This window comes from Botrytis sinoallii, assembly GCF_014898435.1.
Source record: "Botrytis sinoallii strain Bc 23 chromosome Unknown BSIN_007, whole genome shotgun sequence".
Classification (NCBI taxonomy): Eukaryota; Fungi; Ascomycota; class Leotiomycetes; order Helotiales; family Sclerotiniaceae; genus Botrytis; species Botrytis sinoallii.
This window is the reverse complement of record NW_024066034.1, coordinates 2622074-2641733: the sequence shown is the minus strand read 5'-3', so window position 1 is coordinate 2641733 and position 19660 is coordinate 2622074. Positions and strand designations below refer to the sequence as shown.

At 33.4% G+C, this 19660-nt stretch overlaps 5 protein-coding genes across 5 annotated transcripts; all 5 read right to left on the bottom strand.

Moving 5' to 3' along the window:
* Positions 1 to 4260: 4260 nt before the first annotated feature.
* Positions 4261 to 4842, bottom strand: EAF02_005100 (uncharacterized protein; the record flags this gene model as incomplete). Its single annotated transcript, XM_038901148.1, has 1 exon — positions 4261 to 4842. One exon carries the CDS (start codon positions 4840 to 4842, stop codon positions 4261 to 4263), a length of 582 nt encoding a protein of 193 aa, XP_038759660.1.
* A 1225-nt stretch (positions 4843 to 6067) lies between these two features.
* EAF02_005099 (uncharacterized protein) lies at positions 6068 to 6706 on the bottom strand (the record flags this gene model as incomplete). Its single annotated transcript, XM_038901147.1, has 1 exon — positions 6068 to 6706. The coding sequence occupies one exon, from the start codon at positions 6704 to 6706 to the stop codon at positions 6068 to 6070; it is 639 nt and encodes a 212-aa protein (XP_038759659.1).
* An 883-nt stretch (positions 6707 to 7589) lies between these two features.
* Positions 7590 to 7991, bottom strand: EAF02_005098 (uncharacterized protein; the record flags this gene model as incomplete). Its single annotated transcript, XM_038901146.1, has 1 exon — positions 7590 to 7991. One exon carries the CDS (start codon positions 7989 to 7991, stop codon positions 7590 to 7592), a length of 402 nt encoding a protein of 133 aa, XP_038759658.1.
* A 1572-nt stretch (positions 7992 to 9563) lies between these two features.
* EAF02_005097 (uncharacterized protein) lies at positions 9564 to 10201 on the bottom strand (the record flags this gene model as incomplete). The annotated part of the gene is made up of 2 exons (XM_038901145.1): positions 9564 to 9949; positions 10018 to 10201. 2 exons carry the CDS (start codon positions 10199 to 10201, stop codon positions 9564 to 9566), a joined length of 570 nt encoding a protein of 189 aa, XP_038759657.1.
* A 1311-nt stretch (positions 10202 to 11512) lies between these two features.
* EAF02_005096 (uncharacterized protein) lies at positions 11513 to 12529 on the bottom strand (the record flags this gene model as incomplete). Its single annotated transcript, XM_038901144.1, has 1 exon — positions 11513 to 12529. The coding sequence occupies one exon, from the start codon at positions 12527 to 12529 to the stop codon at positions 11513 to 11515; it is 1017 nt and encodes a 338-aa protein (XP_038759656.1).
* Between the last annotated feature and the right edge of the window lie 7131 nt (positions 12530 to 19660).

The following is a 19660-nucleotide window of genomic DNA, read 5'->3' as shown; positions in this document are numbered from 1 at the left end:
ATTATTTATAGAAGTTAATTATAAAATACTTTTTCTATAATTATTTTGATAAACCCATTTGAAAAAGAATTAGCTTTCTATTAATATTTCTATTAATTATTTATTATCTATTTTTACAATAGAATATTCATCTAATTCTCTTTAATATTTATTTCGAAAAGCTGCTTTTCGATATATATTACTTTAAAGATGTTTAGATAATATATTAATACTAATATTCTTAATCCCAAAGTAATTCAGTTTTTTATTATATTAATAATATATTAAAAACTAGTTCTCCAGTTTCCTTATTTACAGCCTAATTATATTTAATCTAATATATCGATTTACAAATAGTTGAATTTCAATGAATCTTTTTTATTAAATTAGTTGAATTATTGATCTGGTTATTGAACTATTGAGTAGTTTTCTATTATTCAATAAAATCCTAATGAATTTCTTATATCTATTTAAAAAACCTTCTACCTTTTCCATATAATTCAAAAAACAATTCATAAAAAGGCAAAGAACGAAAAGGATTGAATAGCTTAGAATTAGAAGTATTTAAAAGATAACTAAAAGATATAACAAAATTATTCAAATAGATTTCAATATCTAATAAATTTTGAAAAATAAAATCTATTTTTATAAAAAACAAGAGTATCAAATAGAAAATTAATAGAAAAACTTAGTAAAAAGTATATAATAAAACTTCAATTTTGATTATTTTATATTAAAATATTAGTTTAATTATAGAACTCTCAATAAACTTTAATTGATTTAAATATCAAATAATACTTGTAAATTTGTATTTTGTAAATAAAATCAATTGCTAAAGATCTACAATTCCTAATTAATCTTTTTATTATAAATCAATCTCCTTATATTAATATATTACTTTCAATTATTTTTTAGAATAAAAAATCCTATATTATCGATCTTTTTAATAGACTCTGGTTATCAAAATACAGAATTAGAAAGATTAATCCAATTATCCATTTCAGAATCATTTATGAGATAAACTATATGTATTCTTTAGAATACTTTCTTAGAATTTATAAAGAACAATTGTCGATGATTTCTATATTAAAGTTTTTTTAATAAGGATTCATAGATTAATTGAAAAATTAATCAAAAGATTAATAAACATAATATATTATACTCTATAGCTTTCTTATATTCCTTTCTTAAATCACAAAGTTTATTGGATAAGTTAAATTAATTAGATTTTGAAACAGGATTTAAGATGGGCATATAAATTTATAACTGAAATTTGTGTATATTCTTTACCAACTTGCCTTGTTTCTTTTATAACTAATAATAAAGAGAAAAGTATCTAATCAAATTAATTAATTTATATAAAAATCAATATAAAGAAAAATTCTTACCTTAATCCTTTTTGGATTTCTTGTTAGCTAAAGATAAAAAGGCCTCTACAATATTCTCCGATTTCCTGGATTTTTTGAATAATATTTTTTTAGCATTTCTCCAAGTTTTTTGTTAGTATTTGAATAGTAAATCATGTTGTATTTTTAATAAAGGTTAGTTTTTATTAATCTTTCTATTAATTATATAATATTACTTACCTCTAGCGGATTATAAGCATTATAAATCAAAAGTACTTTTCTTTCTTCAAACTCCTTATCATCCTTTTCTTTCTAATTATATTCTTAATTAAAAGCTTTATGATCTTTCCATAAACTCTTATATACCCCATCATACTCTTTTTTATATTCAATATCCTTTTATACACTATTATTATCATTTATAAACAAAATTGCCCACTATAATCTCCCCAGCCTAAAAATATAGTAATACTTTTCTAATTATTGTTTTTTATTATTTTATTAATCAGATTAATAGAAAATTAATTGAATAAAAATATATATATACTATTTATACCAAATTTCTATATTACAATCAATCAATATCTAACATTGAGTATTATTGAAAATATTAATATATTCTTATATTATCTTCAATTTCTTTTTTGCATAAATGATAGTAACTCTAATCTCTTACTTTAATCTTTTCAATTTTTTTATGAATAGAATCATTTTCTAAAGTTTTATTCTTTTTACACACTTTAATTATATTAGGATTTTGTAATAAATCCTTTAATACTTTCGCTTTTTAGATATTATAAAGATTTCGAATTAATAAAAAGATTAGAAGAATAAAAGATATTGATTACAAAAAGGAATTCTCGTCATAAGAATCCAAGGAATATGTTTATAGAATAATAGAAAAATTAAAGAACGATGAGGAATTGGAACATAGTAGTCTCTAATCGTCCCATTTCGCAGTTTTGTTTTTTTGTGTTCCAAAGTAACAACCTAGTTTTTTAAAGTATCTATACAAAATATTATACAATACACATAATCTCGTTTTCAAGTTCATTCTTTATTACTAAAATAACAATATATTATTCAAAAGATATTATCAATATATAAATTGATTTCATTTATCAAGTTATCTACTAAATTTTTAATAGAATGCTAAGCACTCAGAGTTATTAATCACTTCTAAATAAAACAACAAAAAATATACAAAAGAAATTCTGTTTCTAAGAAAGTTCCTAAGAAAGCATATTGCTTCAAGCCAAATAATAAGTTGATTAATAAAAATATTAATAGAATAATATACTAAGCCCAATTTCTAGCAATTGCATTATGTGAAATCAGAAGATATCAAAAAAGCACCTAGTTATTAATCCAAAAGCTTCCTTTTCAATATTTTGTTTAAGAGATTATTCAGAATTGATTTTAAAGTTACTTATTACAATTAACTACATTATTAGCTTTATAAAAAGCTATTAAAGCATATTTAGTTAAAGAATTTGAATATAAGTTTAATCTAATTTTTTAATATTTATTAAGTTTTATATTAATCATTTAATTTCATAACAAATCTTGTAGCAATTTATATAAAACAAATTACAATTTAATAAAAGAATATATTTCTAGTTCAGGCTATGTGTAGTAGTATTTTAGAATATTTATATACTAATAAATCATTATATATATACAGATTAACTTGATTATCTCAATGCTTTACAAATTCATAAATGTATTTTCTTTTAAAAGAATTACTGAATACTATAAATACAATAAAACACTTTTCCAACTTTATAATAGAAATATAATCGAAATATAATGTGAAGAAGGTAATTAATAGAAATATTAGTAGAATTCTTTATATATATCATATTAATGCTTAATAGATCCTAGGCTTTGAATTACCTATAATATTTTGGGTTATTTATTGGGTCTTGGGTTATTTATAATATTTTGGATTATTTATTGGGTTTTTAGTAATTTATTGGAGTTTTGGCAACCCATTGGGTAATCTATGAATAGGATATCTATTTATACTATTACTCACCCAACCTATAGGGTCCCGATAGATAGGATGTGAGATCGAAAACCCGACCCATGGGGCCCCATTTTACAGCCTAACTCTATCTTTGGGGGCCATCTTCTTTTTAAGTCTAGGAAAGGAGATGCTGCCACTATCTGTGACCTTTGTTTGCCTTTGTCTTTGGCCATGATGTTTGTGCTTTGATGTTGTTGAATGATTGAGCTGTTATTTGTTTTTCTGTTGACTTACTGTGTTATTCAATCATTTTGTGAAGTGAGGTGGAGATGAGCTTAACGAAAAGAGCTAGGTCATTCAGGGGGGCCAAAGGAAAACAACCCAGCCGTATTAATAAGAGAACTGTCTCTTGTTGATTGCTAGGAAGAGAATTGTGTAATTCAATTTATTAACAAAATCAAAATAGCCCAGGAATATCTTTGGAATGCTCACTCCCTCTGAATGATAAAAAGTAAAAAGCAAAAAGCACCATCATCATTGAATAGTTAGGCAGGAATCATTCATCGTATTACTAAAGAGCTTCCTACTATGAGTAACTCTGATTCCTACTCGCAAACTCATCGAAGTCGTAAAAATTAACGATTTAAATTTGACTACAAAAAACGACTACTCTCAATCACGCACCCCGGTCACCTAAGTAAAGAGCGAACTAGATGAATAACCCAGGGTGACATGTAACTATGACCCTTCCTCCAATATACAGCATTTTCCGAAGCTCCTTGCAAGAACGCAGAACACCGTCGCAGTAATTTAGTTGTATCGCACCAATTATGGCTCCTACAAGGTGAGCGCTCAGAGTTGCGGAAGACCTTACTTAACAGAAATGATAGCCACTGAGAGCGGTTATCTCCATATCAATTACTAGACCACCAAAGGTTTTCTTTGAAAATTTTACCCAAAATTTCTTTAAGCATCACCCCATAAGAAATCAATGAAGTTGATTTTCCCTCCGTCAGTAGCGGTAAGCGCTGCGTTGGTCTGCGCAGTCAAACCTGTCTTTTCCTTTCTCGCAGACCTCAGCTTATCCTCTTTACACTTCTCCTCACTTTTGCGCAGTGCTTCCCGAATTCCTTGTTGATACCGTGTATTTGCGTGAGCAAAAAATGCGGCATCTTCTGCGCCCTCGTGTGGATCAAGAATTCCTCTATAACGCCGTGGAGCTGGTACGTATCGTTTTTGTGGGGCTTGAGCTTGAGCGAAGCTTTTCAAAGTGGCTGATACCTGGGGCGCAAGACCAGAAGATGGACGATAGATCGTGGTGTCGCCGGTGTGAGTCCCATCTGTGTAATAGTCATCGTCCATATATGTGTCTTGACTCTCAGTTACATAGCTCCAGTTCTCATCAGACATAATCACATCGTCGTCGGAAGAAGTTGTGTCTTGTTGGCCGGAAACATTTCTAGAGCCTGACCCGCTTTGGTGCACTTTTTCTGAAGGTAAACTTTTTTGATTGGAAAAGCTTCTCGAATCGTGCTTTGGTAGCTCCATTGGAGTGAAATGATGTCCTTTTTTATAGAGTGATGGTTCGTGGAAGCTGATTCGTTGGATTCTGAAAGGGTCAGATCGAAGGGAAACGATGAATCTTTGCGAGATCTTTGTGAGTGGGAAGCTGATTCCTTTCGTATGAAGTCGGAAGAGTGTTCATGTGCTTTCGTAGCTGAAAGAGACAGACATGGTATAAAGAACTTCGATGAAGACCGTATTAATGGCATTATCTACCCTTGTTTTGAGACAACTATTTTTGGAAACATGTATTTGGCCTTTTACGGAAATTTGAGTGAATAGAGTGAAGGAATTTTATGGCGTGAAAGTGATAAATGGCTCTCGATCTGTCGCGTCAAAGCTGCCTACCTCGCCTTATCGTGGGATAGACGCGGATTGTCGCGTATTTCCAATGTCGGTTACTTGGAAAATGCTCTAGATAATCTTTGGATGCACATTCATTTGATACATGCAAATTTTTCAGAAGCAAAATACTTAAAATTAAAGATACTCCAGACACGAGATATTTCTACGCTGCCGATATCACCATTTCTTCAGATAGCTCTAGTCATTGTCATACACATCTTGTGGGTAATTCTCGAACATGAGCTTAGTTCAATGTCACATATTCAGAAGTTCAAATGCATACCTATGATTCACACCCTTGGAGTGAAATGTTTGATTCAATTTTCAGTGTGAAATATCTACCACATATAACTGTAATTTCACAGGGGTAAATTCTATGGAAACATTGAGGAGCGGCTATTGTCCCACCACGTCAGATCAAAACCATTGAGTCTCACTGTACTGTTTCCTTGGAAAAACGCACAAACCAATCTTCATACTGGAATTCTACCAATATCATAGAAGATACCAGCGGATTCTTAGAATCGCCCCCGCCCCTCGCCCTACAGTACAATGCCATAAGATACCTACTCATACAAAAGATACCTAGGCACACCAAATCTTCTATCCACCCTCAACAAGCCCAAAGGAACTCAGTGTCTTTCTGGATACCATATGCACGCATGCGTTAACAGATCAGCGTTCTACTGTTGAAAGCAATGACCAGAATGCTCGAAGAAATTGCTATCTTCTTATTATTCAGGATGGCTGTGGCTCGGATGAAGATATGTCGATTTTCGTTATATCCTTTTCAAGATACTATTTTCCAACTCAAACAGATCCATGATGACAAACCTGCATCGCCCAATTTTCTTATAGTCTTTCGCTATGTTGAAGACTTATTTGACCAGAATCTACGCTTCTCGTCACTAGAATCCTTGGATGACTTTTTGTTGCTACTTGAATCGATATCTTTGGCTTTCGTCTGAGTAGTCTTATTTTCTGGTAGTCCAGACGATTTGTTTCCAGAACCTTGCTCCTTGCGCTCGGCATCTGCTGGGGATATCATATCCTGAAATCCCTCATTCATATTGTATGAGCTGGAAGGTTGTAAATAATTCAAAATGGTGTCTTGTTCAATGGATTCGATCAATAAAGATGACTGTTGAGTCGATCGTCCGCCAAACAGACGGTCGTTTACCCGGGATCGGCTTCGGTATACAGGCGCACGATCTCTTGGAGGTGAACGAGAGCGTGAGTCTCTGTTATTCTGTCCCGGGCGTGGTGTTGGACTATAGACTGTGTCATTCATTCTATCTCTAAAATTGCGCGGAGTTCTAAATGATCCGCTTGATTGCTGAGTTACTCCTGAGCGAAGAAGTCGACGTTGACGTGGAGCTCCTGGTGGAGATAGCATGCGTGCATTTGGAGGGGTTTTCGGTGTGCTATTTTGCGATGGTTTCTTGCTCAGAGCGATTTTTGGAGAGGGAATAGGACTGGGGGTGGAGAAACTATCTGTCTTCATGATCGCTAATTCTTTCTTGATGGGGTTTTAATAAATTATTTGAAATGTGGAGAGGTTGTCAGCCAGGGTTGTAAATGATAGTTAATTTATGAAATTTTATCGGCGAAGAGATTTACAGATGAAATTTTTGTAATTAAAATGGATAGGAGGAGAGGAACTTCTCGTTGTTATATATCTACCTGGTGTCTGCCAATACGGTCACGGTTATGTGCGCGAATTCATGAACGCGATTGATGAAATCCAGAATACCGTAGTGATGGTTCTGTCGTTTTATGTATTCTTAATCTTCTTTGAATTTATATATCCTACGGGTTTTGCTATGTTGAAGTGATATGCGCTAGAAAAATCGGCAGATAGTGTAATCCAATTCATGTTATAGTGCATAGCAGATTTATGATTTCAGGGGTTTCTCACAATCTGTATAGTAACCTCCAATTCAAGTAATCTCAAGTAGGAACTGAGTCGTGGAATTAGATGAATCGAATTGCTACAATAGAATATTGTTAGGAGGATATTGCTTGCCTGGTATTGTATACATAGAGTTCTGCGCCCTCAAAAGATACGAGACATAGCATCTGCGCTTTTGCACAGGAAATCATTTTACCAAATTAATCTAGTTCCACGGGAAAGATCCCTACTACTCGCTATCTTCACATGCATAGTGGTCCATTGATGTGATTCCAATTGTAGTGTATTTCTTTCTCATTACTGCTATCCCCATTAACGTCTAAAAAAACACTCCTGAATTAATCCTCCGCAATCTGAATAGAGCGCCAGGAATTTTGAGAACAATGCCTATTCAAAATATAGTCCGTGCAGTCATGAAAAACTTCATTAATTCATATTTCTCCACGTCTCATCCATTTGCGTTCTCATCCCTCTACTATATGATTGTAGGCGATGCCATCTCTTGAGCACCATCATCTTGACTCTCGGGCATTGTCAAAATTCCTCTAGGACTCTCATGTTGATGACGAGTCTCCTCAAGAAGTCTCAAATATAGACTGTCATGAGCGGGTAGGCTGTGAGCCGCTCGTTGACTGTCGACAAGGTTGTTTCTGGTACGAAACCCTCTCTTTCCAACCGTTGGTGAGGTAGGTAACTCTCTTCGAATGTTGCCGGGCAGCGAAGCTTTCACCTGGCTGGGAGATCCTAGTGGGGATGTCAAGAAGTTAGATGGAGGTGTCTTGAATCTATCGTATGCGGGAGTAATCTTGGTCTTGTCGTCTTTTGTCTTGTGATGTGTCTTTATATCAGTTTTGTTGCTAAATTTGAGACTATTCATTTTGACGTGCTAAAATACCGAAACGTATTAAAGGTTTGAGGTTGGTTCTAATTTGATGTTTTAGATAGATTAGATTAATTATGACTTGTTCTTTGATGGAGAACAATTAAGAAAGATGCTTCTGGAATGAAGGAAGACAACTTTATATCACTATACCCAATGATAAGATCACGCTCAGTGCTATTGGAACTGTAGGTACAATCGCGTGCGCAAGTCTATGAACATGAGAAACCCGGGTTCAACCGTATTGTGGAAAATTACTGAAAGCTCTGAGCAAGATAGCTGTCTTGAAAGAACCTGGAGGTGAGTGACAGTATCATTGTCTAAGAGTTTTTTGGGTTTTGAAGCTGTGGTAAGGTTGAGGCATTTTTAGAGAGAGACAATAATTTGGATGCATGTCTGTCCATAGAAATATATCTACTCAAGCAGGATTCGATCCAGCTTGCCTATATTGTTGGCTTGTATAGGGTACATCACTATCACGATCATATCTGCGATGAAATTCATGTTCAGAAAGATTCTCCAACAATTCTTGGATTAAACTTCCGATTTATTAGAAGCTCCTTGTCATAATTGGGGTTACATTCTGGCTAAAAGTAAATCGTCGACTACCGATCATCTCCTCGACATCCTCGTCACCTGGCGCCCGACTAATTCGCATTTTAGAGTGGTTGAGTTCAGTAATGAAGGAAAGTTACATATTTGACAATCCAAACTTCAGTTCTTGAACCTTATTGTGTTGCTGGCACATCTGATCAGAATTTCTGATTTGAGAATATTCTACCAGAAATCACACTCATCTTCTTGGATTTTCTTGCCGGCTTCGCAGAAATCTTTGTCAATATATGAATGCTCTGTGTCCATTGAATTTAGAGCAGCAATAATGCAATGTAGTGTCTTTCTGATCTTTCAATTAGCGTGCCAATTTATGGATAATATCAAAATAAGCGAGATCGTTACGCGGGGAGGTAGTTTGGCGCCTCCTTCACTATCACCAACCATGTGGCATATAAATTATGTTTTGAGTAAGTTTAAATGTACGATCTTTTAAATGCCCGCCTTAAAACTAGTAATTTGTCACGTCTTTAAATTTCCGACGGAATTAACTATACAACGTATTTCGACTATGTGAAGATTGCCGAATCGACATTGGATAGGTCAGATATCAGATAGCAATGAGAGCAGGCGTTAACTAAAACATTTATTTGACCTAACGACAATTTATATGAACACACATGAGTTCAATATCAAATTGAATTTAAGACTCCTGTCGTCACACGAAAAATGAGTTTCATACAATCAGAGATATCATCACAAGCATCATTACACAGGCTACGAAATATATTCGTGCAGAATTGAATTAAAAAACGCTATAACTTAGATGATCATTTGATCTTACACCCTAAGAACTAAGAAGCAAATGGGGGATAAAAATTTGCCGCATACAGATTTGATGTCTACAGGTCGTTTGGTCCTCCATGCATGCCCATCGTTGAAACATAACTGTAACTATCGCCACCACAAGAAGGCTTTGCTCCATTTCTTGAGACATATATTCAATCAATTTTTAAATTAAATAGTTCTCTCCTTTTTGAGTTTCGCGCGGAATCTTGCAAGAATCTTTGCGCGGCTGGCCAGTAATAGCTCGTACACTTCGACAATTGTGACCGTATTGTGAAGAAAAGGAGTTGGTGTGATGTCAGACTCCGGAGAATGTCGCGGCTCGGCTCTAAAGCTAGCTTCACCAAATTTATCTCGCGAGCTTACATCGCTAAGTCCGTTGTTTTTCTCATTTTGTTGTCTACAAGATATGTCTGATTTAGCCGTTCGATTTCTCTCACGCTCAGATCTTCGAAGTCTTCTGCTTACTCTGTTAAGAGAACGATTGTGACGGGAGGTGGGCAAGTATACCCCAAAATCGTGCATCTGGATCAGTGGGCCCGTAGTGTAGGGCATTCCTGTCTGCATTAATTACTTTAGATCAGACGAGACTAAGTGAATGTCCTATAATTTTGGTGTGGCTTACGGTGCGCGATATCCTCTTTTAGCTGATCTTTCACTGGCTTCTCCTTTTCGACGGGGCCAGACTGAGGGGTCTGTGGTGATTTCTGAGCTGCGTTAGAAACATCTGAGCTGCGGTCTCTGTTATCTTCTATAGCTTGTGATGCCTTCTGTTCCTCTTCTTGATTGAAGATATTGCTGTCTGACATCTCGTTTATTTTTCTGACTTAAAATTTAGGAAGAGAGTATAGCTGCCAAGTGGGTTTTCGATGGATGATAAAGTGAAGAAACTAAGATCCACTTAATGAAGTGTTGGCGCTATAAGGGTTTTGATGTAATATCTTGTGAGCTCAAACTCAAGTTAATTTATAGCATATTTTCTTTTACTACGGCCACAATCAATACGGCAAGATTCCGAGAATCATGAAGAGCCGAATAAGCATTAAAAAATCTCCGAGCTTCCATTTCTTCTTCTATTTTATGATACTATGCCCAAAAAGTAAACGAATGGGAGATTAAAATTTAACTACTTCTAATAACTATACAATGCTTAGCAGTTCCACGTAGCAATGGGTAGGTTATTAAAGCTTCGGGTGCCTCCATGGGAATTACCGTCGGATCCTGGAAATGTCAAATGATCGTATTCTTTTCCTGGCCCCCCCTCTCCTCCCCTTCCCAAATATATTATGGAAATAATTCAGAACATGTCATTTCTGAGTAGCTATCTATCAACCTCGGCCTCTGAATTTTTGTGATACAGCTAACCGGGACTCTGAGCTAACTTTCCTTCCAGTATTTCAGAAAACAACCAACGCAGACTCCCTGGATACCTCATAGAATGGAGGTTGTTAATTTCACAAAATATATTAATGCTTTAGTTTGGACTGTCGGAGAATAGAAATCATGCTATAGAGAACAGTCGGTGAGACGTAAGTTTATCAACAGCTACGTGGCACAGCTAGATAATTCGCGGAGAAATCAATAAAGCTACAATTAGCAGATAAAAAACCACAAATTAGCGAATCAGTCTTATTTAATTTCAAGGATTGAGAGAAATTTATATACTTCGGCTGGTGAAGAGTTGTTTACTTTCTGACACGTCGAAATTGTCACTATTTGTCGCAGACGTTAAAATGAGTGACCATTAGGCATCAATATCACTCCCCCTCGGTGTGTTCGATTGATGATCATATGAGAATCCTCACATCCATGATCAGCTTCACCTTACTCTTTGCATTTATTTTGTTTTTCACATTCGTATTTTCACTACTTATCAAATTTTGTTCTATATATTCTGTTGTTATTTTTTCTTTTCTTCTTTTTAGTATGCGCCAATGAGAATGAGATCCAACTCCAAAGAAGAAAATTATGTCTAATTCTAATTGCTTGATGAGCACCAGTTCTTCCGATCAAGATATCTATCAATTGTCAGAACTCAAGGAAGGTAGCGGGGAGAAATAAAACTGGGGATAACTTAGCGCCTGCGCTTTCTTATCTCGTCTCGTCTCGTCTCGTGAAGTTCAGTTCTCAAACTTCTTCATCAAGCCTTTCACTCTTTCACTGACTTTTCGGCTAACTTTGGTTGTACCTGCTTTGGTAAGAGGTGTGGGTGCCGTGTTGTTTGACTTAGCCAATGCGATGATTCTCTCACGGGCTGTTGGTCTTCTCTGAATTTCGACTGGGGAGTCTTCATTCAGTTCAAACACCAATGTGCCTTCGTTGGTTTCTGTGAAAGGATAGAAGATGTGAATTTTTTCTATTTGTTTCTTGCCCAATGTCTGAGCATGGTCCGCGCATAATCTGCCAAATGGTCTGCCATTAGCAGTGCCCATCAACAGCTTGAGCTCGAGACTCATCGAGTAATCAACCGTGAACCTGGATTTCTGACCTGCTAAGAACTCGGGAACTTCCTGGGATGTAAGAACATCGCGGATTGTCCAAAGAGTTCCAAGATTGACAATGGGACCGCAGATGATATACTTGAGTTTTCGGAGTTGCGATTTATTCATGATACCATTCGTCAACTGCGCAGCGCATGCATCGCGCCATCCTTGATAGAGAAGTTCGCTATTATACAAACGCTGTGTATCGACGCCGGGGATGTCAATATCAGCCTCTGCATTTGAGAAAGTCATGATGGCAGTTCCAGTTTTCGGAGAAACAAACATCTGTGCAACACTATCATAATCTAACAACTTGCTCACATCATCTTCAGCATCGATAGCTGCTCTGGAAAAGAACGTGTAGAAGGACCAATGAGCACCTGCGCTTTCAATCTGCAACTCTGGATCTGAGAAAACTCGGTTGAATCCGTCGAGATCTGGAAGCACTTGATTGTGAACACTGTGGATATTTACATAGCGGGTACTCCAATCTGGATACGAAACGTCTATGACTGGGTTGGCATTGATTGCTGCTTGGATAGCAGTAGTAATTGCAGTGCCGCGCTCAAGAAATCTTTCCGGGGATAGAATTTCAAGCATTCCGGGGAAGCTGTTTGTCGCTTCGAGGCGAGTTGGCCGGTTAATCTTGTCCATTTTGGGAAAGAAACAAAGAACTTACTGGTTAGGATACTTTTACTTAAATTAGATAGGTTAGGATCTAGTTAGAGTGATGAATTTTTTGATGGCTTAATACTACAGATGCAAGAGGATGGGGAATAAAAGAGTTTACAAAGGCTTTGTGGACAGCTTTTTGTAGCCGAATGTCTTCTTTGTTTTACCTTTATTCAGTAACTGTCCTGTGCTTATGAGAAGTTCAATCGCTGTTCTGTTAGTCTTTATTATGACAGAACAAAGGAAATCTCGAATAATGTTGAATTCTCAAGTTCAAGCAGAATGGGGTCTCAACGGAGAGGAGAAGCTTCATCAATAGCGGGGGCATATACAAAAACTTGTCACTTTATGTTAGTGCAATGATTTGGAGATTCTTGAGGCTAGTCAGTATAAACAATTGAGCCCTCATTGACCAGAAGAATCATCGAAGGATTTGTTTACCCCTAAAATATCAACTAATGCAACTTAACGAATCTATCCATGCTGACTTCTTGACTATCATGTGATAAATCAATTTCTTGGTGACCAAGCTTCTTTAAAGTTTGAGCAGACTTCTTGATTTTCGTACCAGCTATGTCATACGGAGGAAGTTATACTGTCCCATCTCATATACACACTCATCCTCACTTTAGTGCCAAGCCTTTTAGTTGCTATGGGATCAACTTTCTCGGACTTCGTCAGCGCTAATACCATTATGAAGTCAAATTAGTTCTTTGAACAATTAGTTCTTGTTCAAAGAACTAATTTATTTATCACTTGGAAAGACAAAATATTTTGATATCTTGTCTTCTAGGAGGCGTGGTCGGCGTGATGTGCTTAATTGTGAAGGCGCAAAAAGGCATTTTATTCTCCCTATAATAATTGTGATAGTTATTTGTTTTAATTTGCGGGGTTCTCCTCAAAATAGCGACAAGCAATTATCGCCGTGTCGTATTGTTTAAGGTTGACATCCGTGTTTTGAGAGAAAGGTCGATGGCATCGCAATAAGATGAATAGTTGGATAGCTGGAGATTCTTTCTTCGCTGCTATCACCAAAAGTGCAATTAAACCTTTGTGATTGACATGATCATTCTTATGGTGTATTTCAATCCGTAGTTTATGAAGTTACCTGCCACTTTCCATCTTCAATGAGGATACTATGGCAAAATGAGGCTGAATGAAACTTTCCTATTAATGCCATGAATACATGAATATTCTGCACTTAGCACATCAGACCTCCAACAGAACTCACATGAGTCATCAAAAGCTAGGATTCCCGTAACTTTGAAGTTAGGGAATCAACACGATAAAAAGGAATGAAATAAAACTGAAAGGAAGATGTGGGCCGCGATTAGCATCTAACCGACTGCAGCTGGCATTGATCAACTCTTATAGACATGCGAAAAATGATTGCACAGGCTTTCTTTATTTCCATCATGCAATGTCATGTCATTAGAATGTGTCTATTTGCTAGTTGCCACAAGCCAATATCATCTCAGATAGTCTAGCTTGCTTCAATTTTTTTCTATGCATAATAAGACCCTCGAAGCCCGGTTTGATGTTAGTAAAACTATAGACCAATAAACACGATAAGTTAAGTGAGAATGTGATTTATATATACTTGATCATATACCACGGATAAATCTATGCTTCGGAGGTTTAAACTAAGAATAAAAGATGCCCATCATACATAATCATATTGCATGAGCTCAGGTCAAATCCTTCACGCATGGATTCATCACATACTGAGCAATATAATTTTTTCTAAATCTAAATTTTATTTTGGAAGAAGAAGAAGTTTGCGGTCACAAGATCATCAAATCAGCAGCTCAAGTTCTCTTGGATTGATCATACTATTATTTCCTTATCAAGACATTTAAAAGAAAGTACAGTGCGGACTCCCATGGCCTGGCAATTCGATTGGTTGACCAAAGCTCAACCACTTCTCCTTGTACAAACTGACATTCGACCACAAGTTGTTGTGCTTCCCTGCGAAATCCGTTGTCCCGTTTTCCGCATACTCGATTTAATAACTCGTTTCTAAAAATAAAAAAAGCAATTTTTTATACCTCATTAGTTTTGAAATTTAATTTCAATTATTTTTGGATTTATTAATACATTTTCAAATTGAATAAATTTTTAGAATAATCAATATTTTAATTAAAGAAATCGATATATAGTTTTATAGATATATTAAAGGAATGGTTGTAGAATTGAAAATGAATAAAATATAAATCCGATTTTGAGATTGAAAATTAATATATTTCCAAACTGTTTTTAAAATTTTGTTTCGAAATTTCCAATTCAATTAAAAAAAAGCTTGAATTATTTAAAACTTATATCAATAATAATCCAGCGGCTAGGCCTTCTCATCCCAGAGACTCAACACTCGAAGCTACTCCGCCTGCACTACTCGATTGGCTACAGAGCGGATCCAACGGAAGAACTAACCAAAAAAGAAGCAGCTCAAGCCTTCAAAGAGTAGTAGCAACAACTCCCATCCAAAAATTATACAATCTTCTCCGATAGATTAGAACAAATTATTGATTGCAAATATTATATTAACTATGGATATACAATATATTGCAATAACACTCAAATAGCCTCTGAATTTAAATAAATCCGAAGCAACTTATATATATTCGATATAGAAGTAATAGGAGTATAATATAAATTAGAGTATTTAATCATTATACTTAAAGATCCCCTGAATAATCGGATTTGGATATATATTGATAGTATATCGATCATCTGGGGTATATATAGAAACATACTGCTTATAATACAATAGACCTTTTACAAGTATTATAAAGCAATAAAACAACTCGATGTTAAGATAAAGTGGTTACTTGGATATATAGAGATTGAAGGTAATAAGAAAGCAGATTGCTTAGCAAATACAAGCGCAACTGGGTTTATGGACCAAGCAATCAATAAGCTATTAATAATCTATCGTAGGTCATGAGCTAGTATATGAGTATATAGTATATAAGAGGGAATAGACTAATATTAGTCTATTATGGGAAGCTGGCTCGTATTAACAACTAAATAGCTATGAAACACGTGATTTTCATGAAACAGTATATTGATATTTTTATTTTCTTTTTCTATATTCGAGGGGAAAAGGCCCTATTTTATGCTTTTTCCTACTAATCTAGCTTTCCACTTTCGTTTATTTCTCGTAGATCTCTTCCTAATCCGGCCATTCCATCAAATAAAGCTTTTCTTTCTTATTCCTTATTCGATTTCGCTAGTACCATGTCGATCTTACTACGAATGGATTGAAAGAACTAATAAAGAGCTAATAAAGAATTGATTTTCAGGCCGTTCTAGGCTAAGAGCTCTCTTAAGCGACGATCATGTGATTTGATCATGTGATCATGTGATTCGCTCTTAGTATACTATATGAATATAGAACTATATATATATATAAAAAGATATATTATTATATTATTTTTTATATAAAAACAATATAATCAATAGGGTTCGAATAATCATTTGTCAAAAATGTCTATATATAAAATCTATCTGATAAAAAGAGATAAACTTTTCTCTTTTTATTAACTATAAGAAATAGTCTTCTAAATATAATATAAAGAAGCTAAAGAAACTAATTTTATTAAAAGTAGTCTTACATTGATTAATAGTTATGAAAACAGACTACAGCAATTACACCACTTATCATTAATGATTTGGTTATCAAAATAACAAGCTGGACTACTTATACGGCAATACTAAAAACTATATCACTTCTTTAAATATATTATAAACAATCTAAAGCGTTCAGACTAGCTTCTTGTTTCTATAGAAATACAATCTAATAAACAGGCAATTATATATATCAAGAAACTCTTATATACATTTAGCAAACTCACTCAGCTAATTATCGATTCAGAATTCTATACTCAGATCTGTTTTAATTATTAAAGGACTTTTAGAAAGCAATAATCTTTTTAACAAAGCTTATTAGTTATTCTTTATAAACTCACTACTCAATTAATATAAAAGAGTAGAAGGTGATAGAGTCGTAAAATAGTCCTTTGCAAATACTACAAATAAGTTACTGAAACGTAGCGCCTCCAGTAAAGAAGAAGAGGAGAAGGCTCTACATAGCATATTACAAAACATACAAGAAGATAGATAAAAACTGATTGCTTTCTTTAAACTATACAAAGAAAACCTATAAATACTAACTACAGAAAGAGATTATATAATTAATACCAAGTTTCGCTTATATTCCTCTCTACATAGAAAAGTTGATTATCCCAATCAAGTCAAAAGGAAAAAAAAGTATATTCTAAAGGAAAAAGAAACAAGAAGAATAAAATGAGGAAAGATACAAACACCAATATTCTCAAGAATAGTGATTTGTTAATCAGCTTTTAATATTAATCGATATAACTTTATTGAATTTTAATAAAGTTATAATGAACTAACAATTCAATAGCTTAAAGTTGTTTCCAAAACCCTTTGTTGAACCCGATTACTCTATCAACTTGGAGTTTTAATATTTTTGTTTTATTTATATTATTAAGGAATTCTCTTTTATATTTTAAATTCCAATTTCTTCTCTATCTTCAAGATCCTGTTATACTTAGGCCTCCTGTATTTTGAAATACTCAAGAATCCAGTTTTGCTTTGATCTGAATCTGAATCTAGATTCTTATTTGGATCTTTATTTGAATCTTAATTTAGATTAAAATCAGAGTTCTTATTATTATTAGATGGAATGGATTCGATTTCTCTTTTATTATCTAGTTTAATATATATATCTTTATGCTTACTCTTTAGAAGATTTTTAATAATTTCAAAATAAAATTTATTCTTATAGCTTTTCTCAATAAGTTTAATATTGTTAAATGCTTGTATAAAAAAAACTTTGATAATTTTTGCATACTTTTTATATTATTAATTGAAATCCTGATTACTCATAATAAAAAGTCTCATCGCTTTATTGAGAATAAACATATCATCTCAAAGAATTTATCAATAAAAGTTTATTTAATAGGGTTTTGTAAAGTTAAGTAATATTCAATTAGGAATCTGGGAATTTCGTATTGCTCATTACTAATAATATATTTGTTAAAAATGGATTTCAAATTGCAATAAACTTCTATAATATCTTTATACTTCATTTTATTTCTAAAAATAGAATTTAAGCCGCTACTAGGAACCAGTTTTATTATGATATATAGAATAATAGATACAATAAGTAATCTATTTCTTTAGCCATTCATACTCCATCTAAAGCTTTACCGGATTACTATCAACAATGAGAGTCCAAAACATATTGCTCATTTTATTGAATTATCCAAACTTGACTAGCTTAATATAATCCGCATACTTCTTTTTTGAGATTATATCTTGAAAATATCCCTTTTCGAAAAACCTATTAACTTCCAAAAGTTTTCTTAACAAGTTTATACCATATTATATCTTACTTGGCTTTCACTTCACCCTATTATAATAAACTCTATATATCAACTCATTAAACATCTTGGTTATCAAATGAATAATGTATATAATAAGATTATTAATATATATTATATTGTTTTTTGCATATAGTTTTCTTGGTATTACTATATATAAAGATATAATCAAAAGCTTTGCCGATTTATATAATAATTATAGAAAAAGGAATAGAGATCAAATAAAACTCTCAATCTATATACTATAACACAATATTTCACCAAATTTTTAAATCTCGTCGGGAGGCTTGCTACCAAAGAAAATAATAATAATAATAAGCAAAGCTGAGGCTTATCTTTTTATAACAGTTATAATAGCAGTACATTTTCACGGATTCTTAAATCAACAATACAAAAGTCTCCCTATAAAGATAAAGATATTATTCTTTTGATATATAAGCACCAATCTTGTAGATATCAATTAATCCAGCCAAAAGAGCTTATACTAATACTAGTACAACGGTATTTCGGTTAATGGATTTGAATTTGAGAACACCAAGAAGTTTATTTCTCCGCTCTTATTGACCACAAAGCTTTCCTTGAATTAGTGGAAGTGCTTTTTGTGAATACGGATATTGTTGATTCGATTCCGATTCTTGTATATATACCGAAGATATTTAAATAATACCTTTCGGTTGATACAGACTGCCTTGAGATCAAAAACACTAGTAAATTAATGGATATAATATCCACAAAGATTAGGAGGCATTTAATCAATTAGCATTATTATTACTTATCACCGATTTGCTTCGTAACATATTTTTCTTTGAATATATAAAATCAGTTCTAGAAGTTTAATACCTTCTAGCTATACTTACAGGCTTTGGGTTAAACAATATCTGCCTCCTCCTTATCCTTTAACACATTACTTTCCTTCTCTGAAAAGATTATCTTATCGAAGTACAATCTTGTTTATTAAGTATTCCTAGAGGGCTTGATATCTTTATCAACTACTAGTATACCAAATCTCTTTTACCTTTCCAGATTAATAACAATATCTTCGAAGAATAAAGGAAATAGAACATCTTGAAAATTCAATAATAGAATTTTCAATAAGCAAAGTATTCTTGGAGTAGTTTATACTAGCCTCTCCTAATATATCAATTATATTATATCAAAGATTGAGTTTATATTATTACTTATTATCCCATTCAAAAGCAATATCAAGAAGATCTTTATCAAGAATCCTGAAAGCATTCTTGAATTCAGAGGGTATTAGATATCTATTGATCCGGATATCTACTTTTGGTTTTGCTGTTAGCCTATGTATAAGTTTCTTTATTAACTAATTCCAATATTGTTTCAGGATCAGCTATTCTAATTAGCTTAAAGAACTCATTCTGAAACTTAGTTCTGTAAGTTATAATAAAGATTGTAACAAACATAATGCCTTTTTGAGAATAACCCCAATACATACTAATCTTGCTAATAGCCTTTTGCCTTAGCTTATAGGATTTTTCTACTCACATAAAAATATCCTTATTATCGATTTTTATCTGCTTTATCGTTATATACGCCTTAATATATAAATTGTCTCATAGGATTAATACCATAGCCATTTCTGTTAAAATATCAGCTTTCGCTTTTTATGTTTCCGTTTAGACATTGAATTCCATGAACTTTGCATACTGAAATTCTTTAGAAAGTCTTCAAATAACCTCAAAAG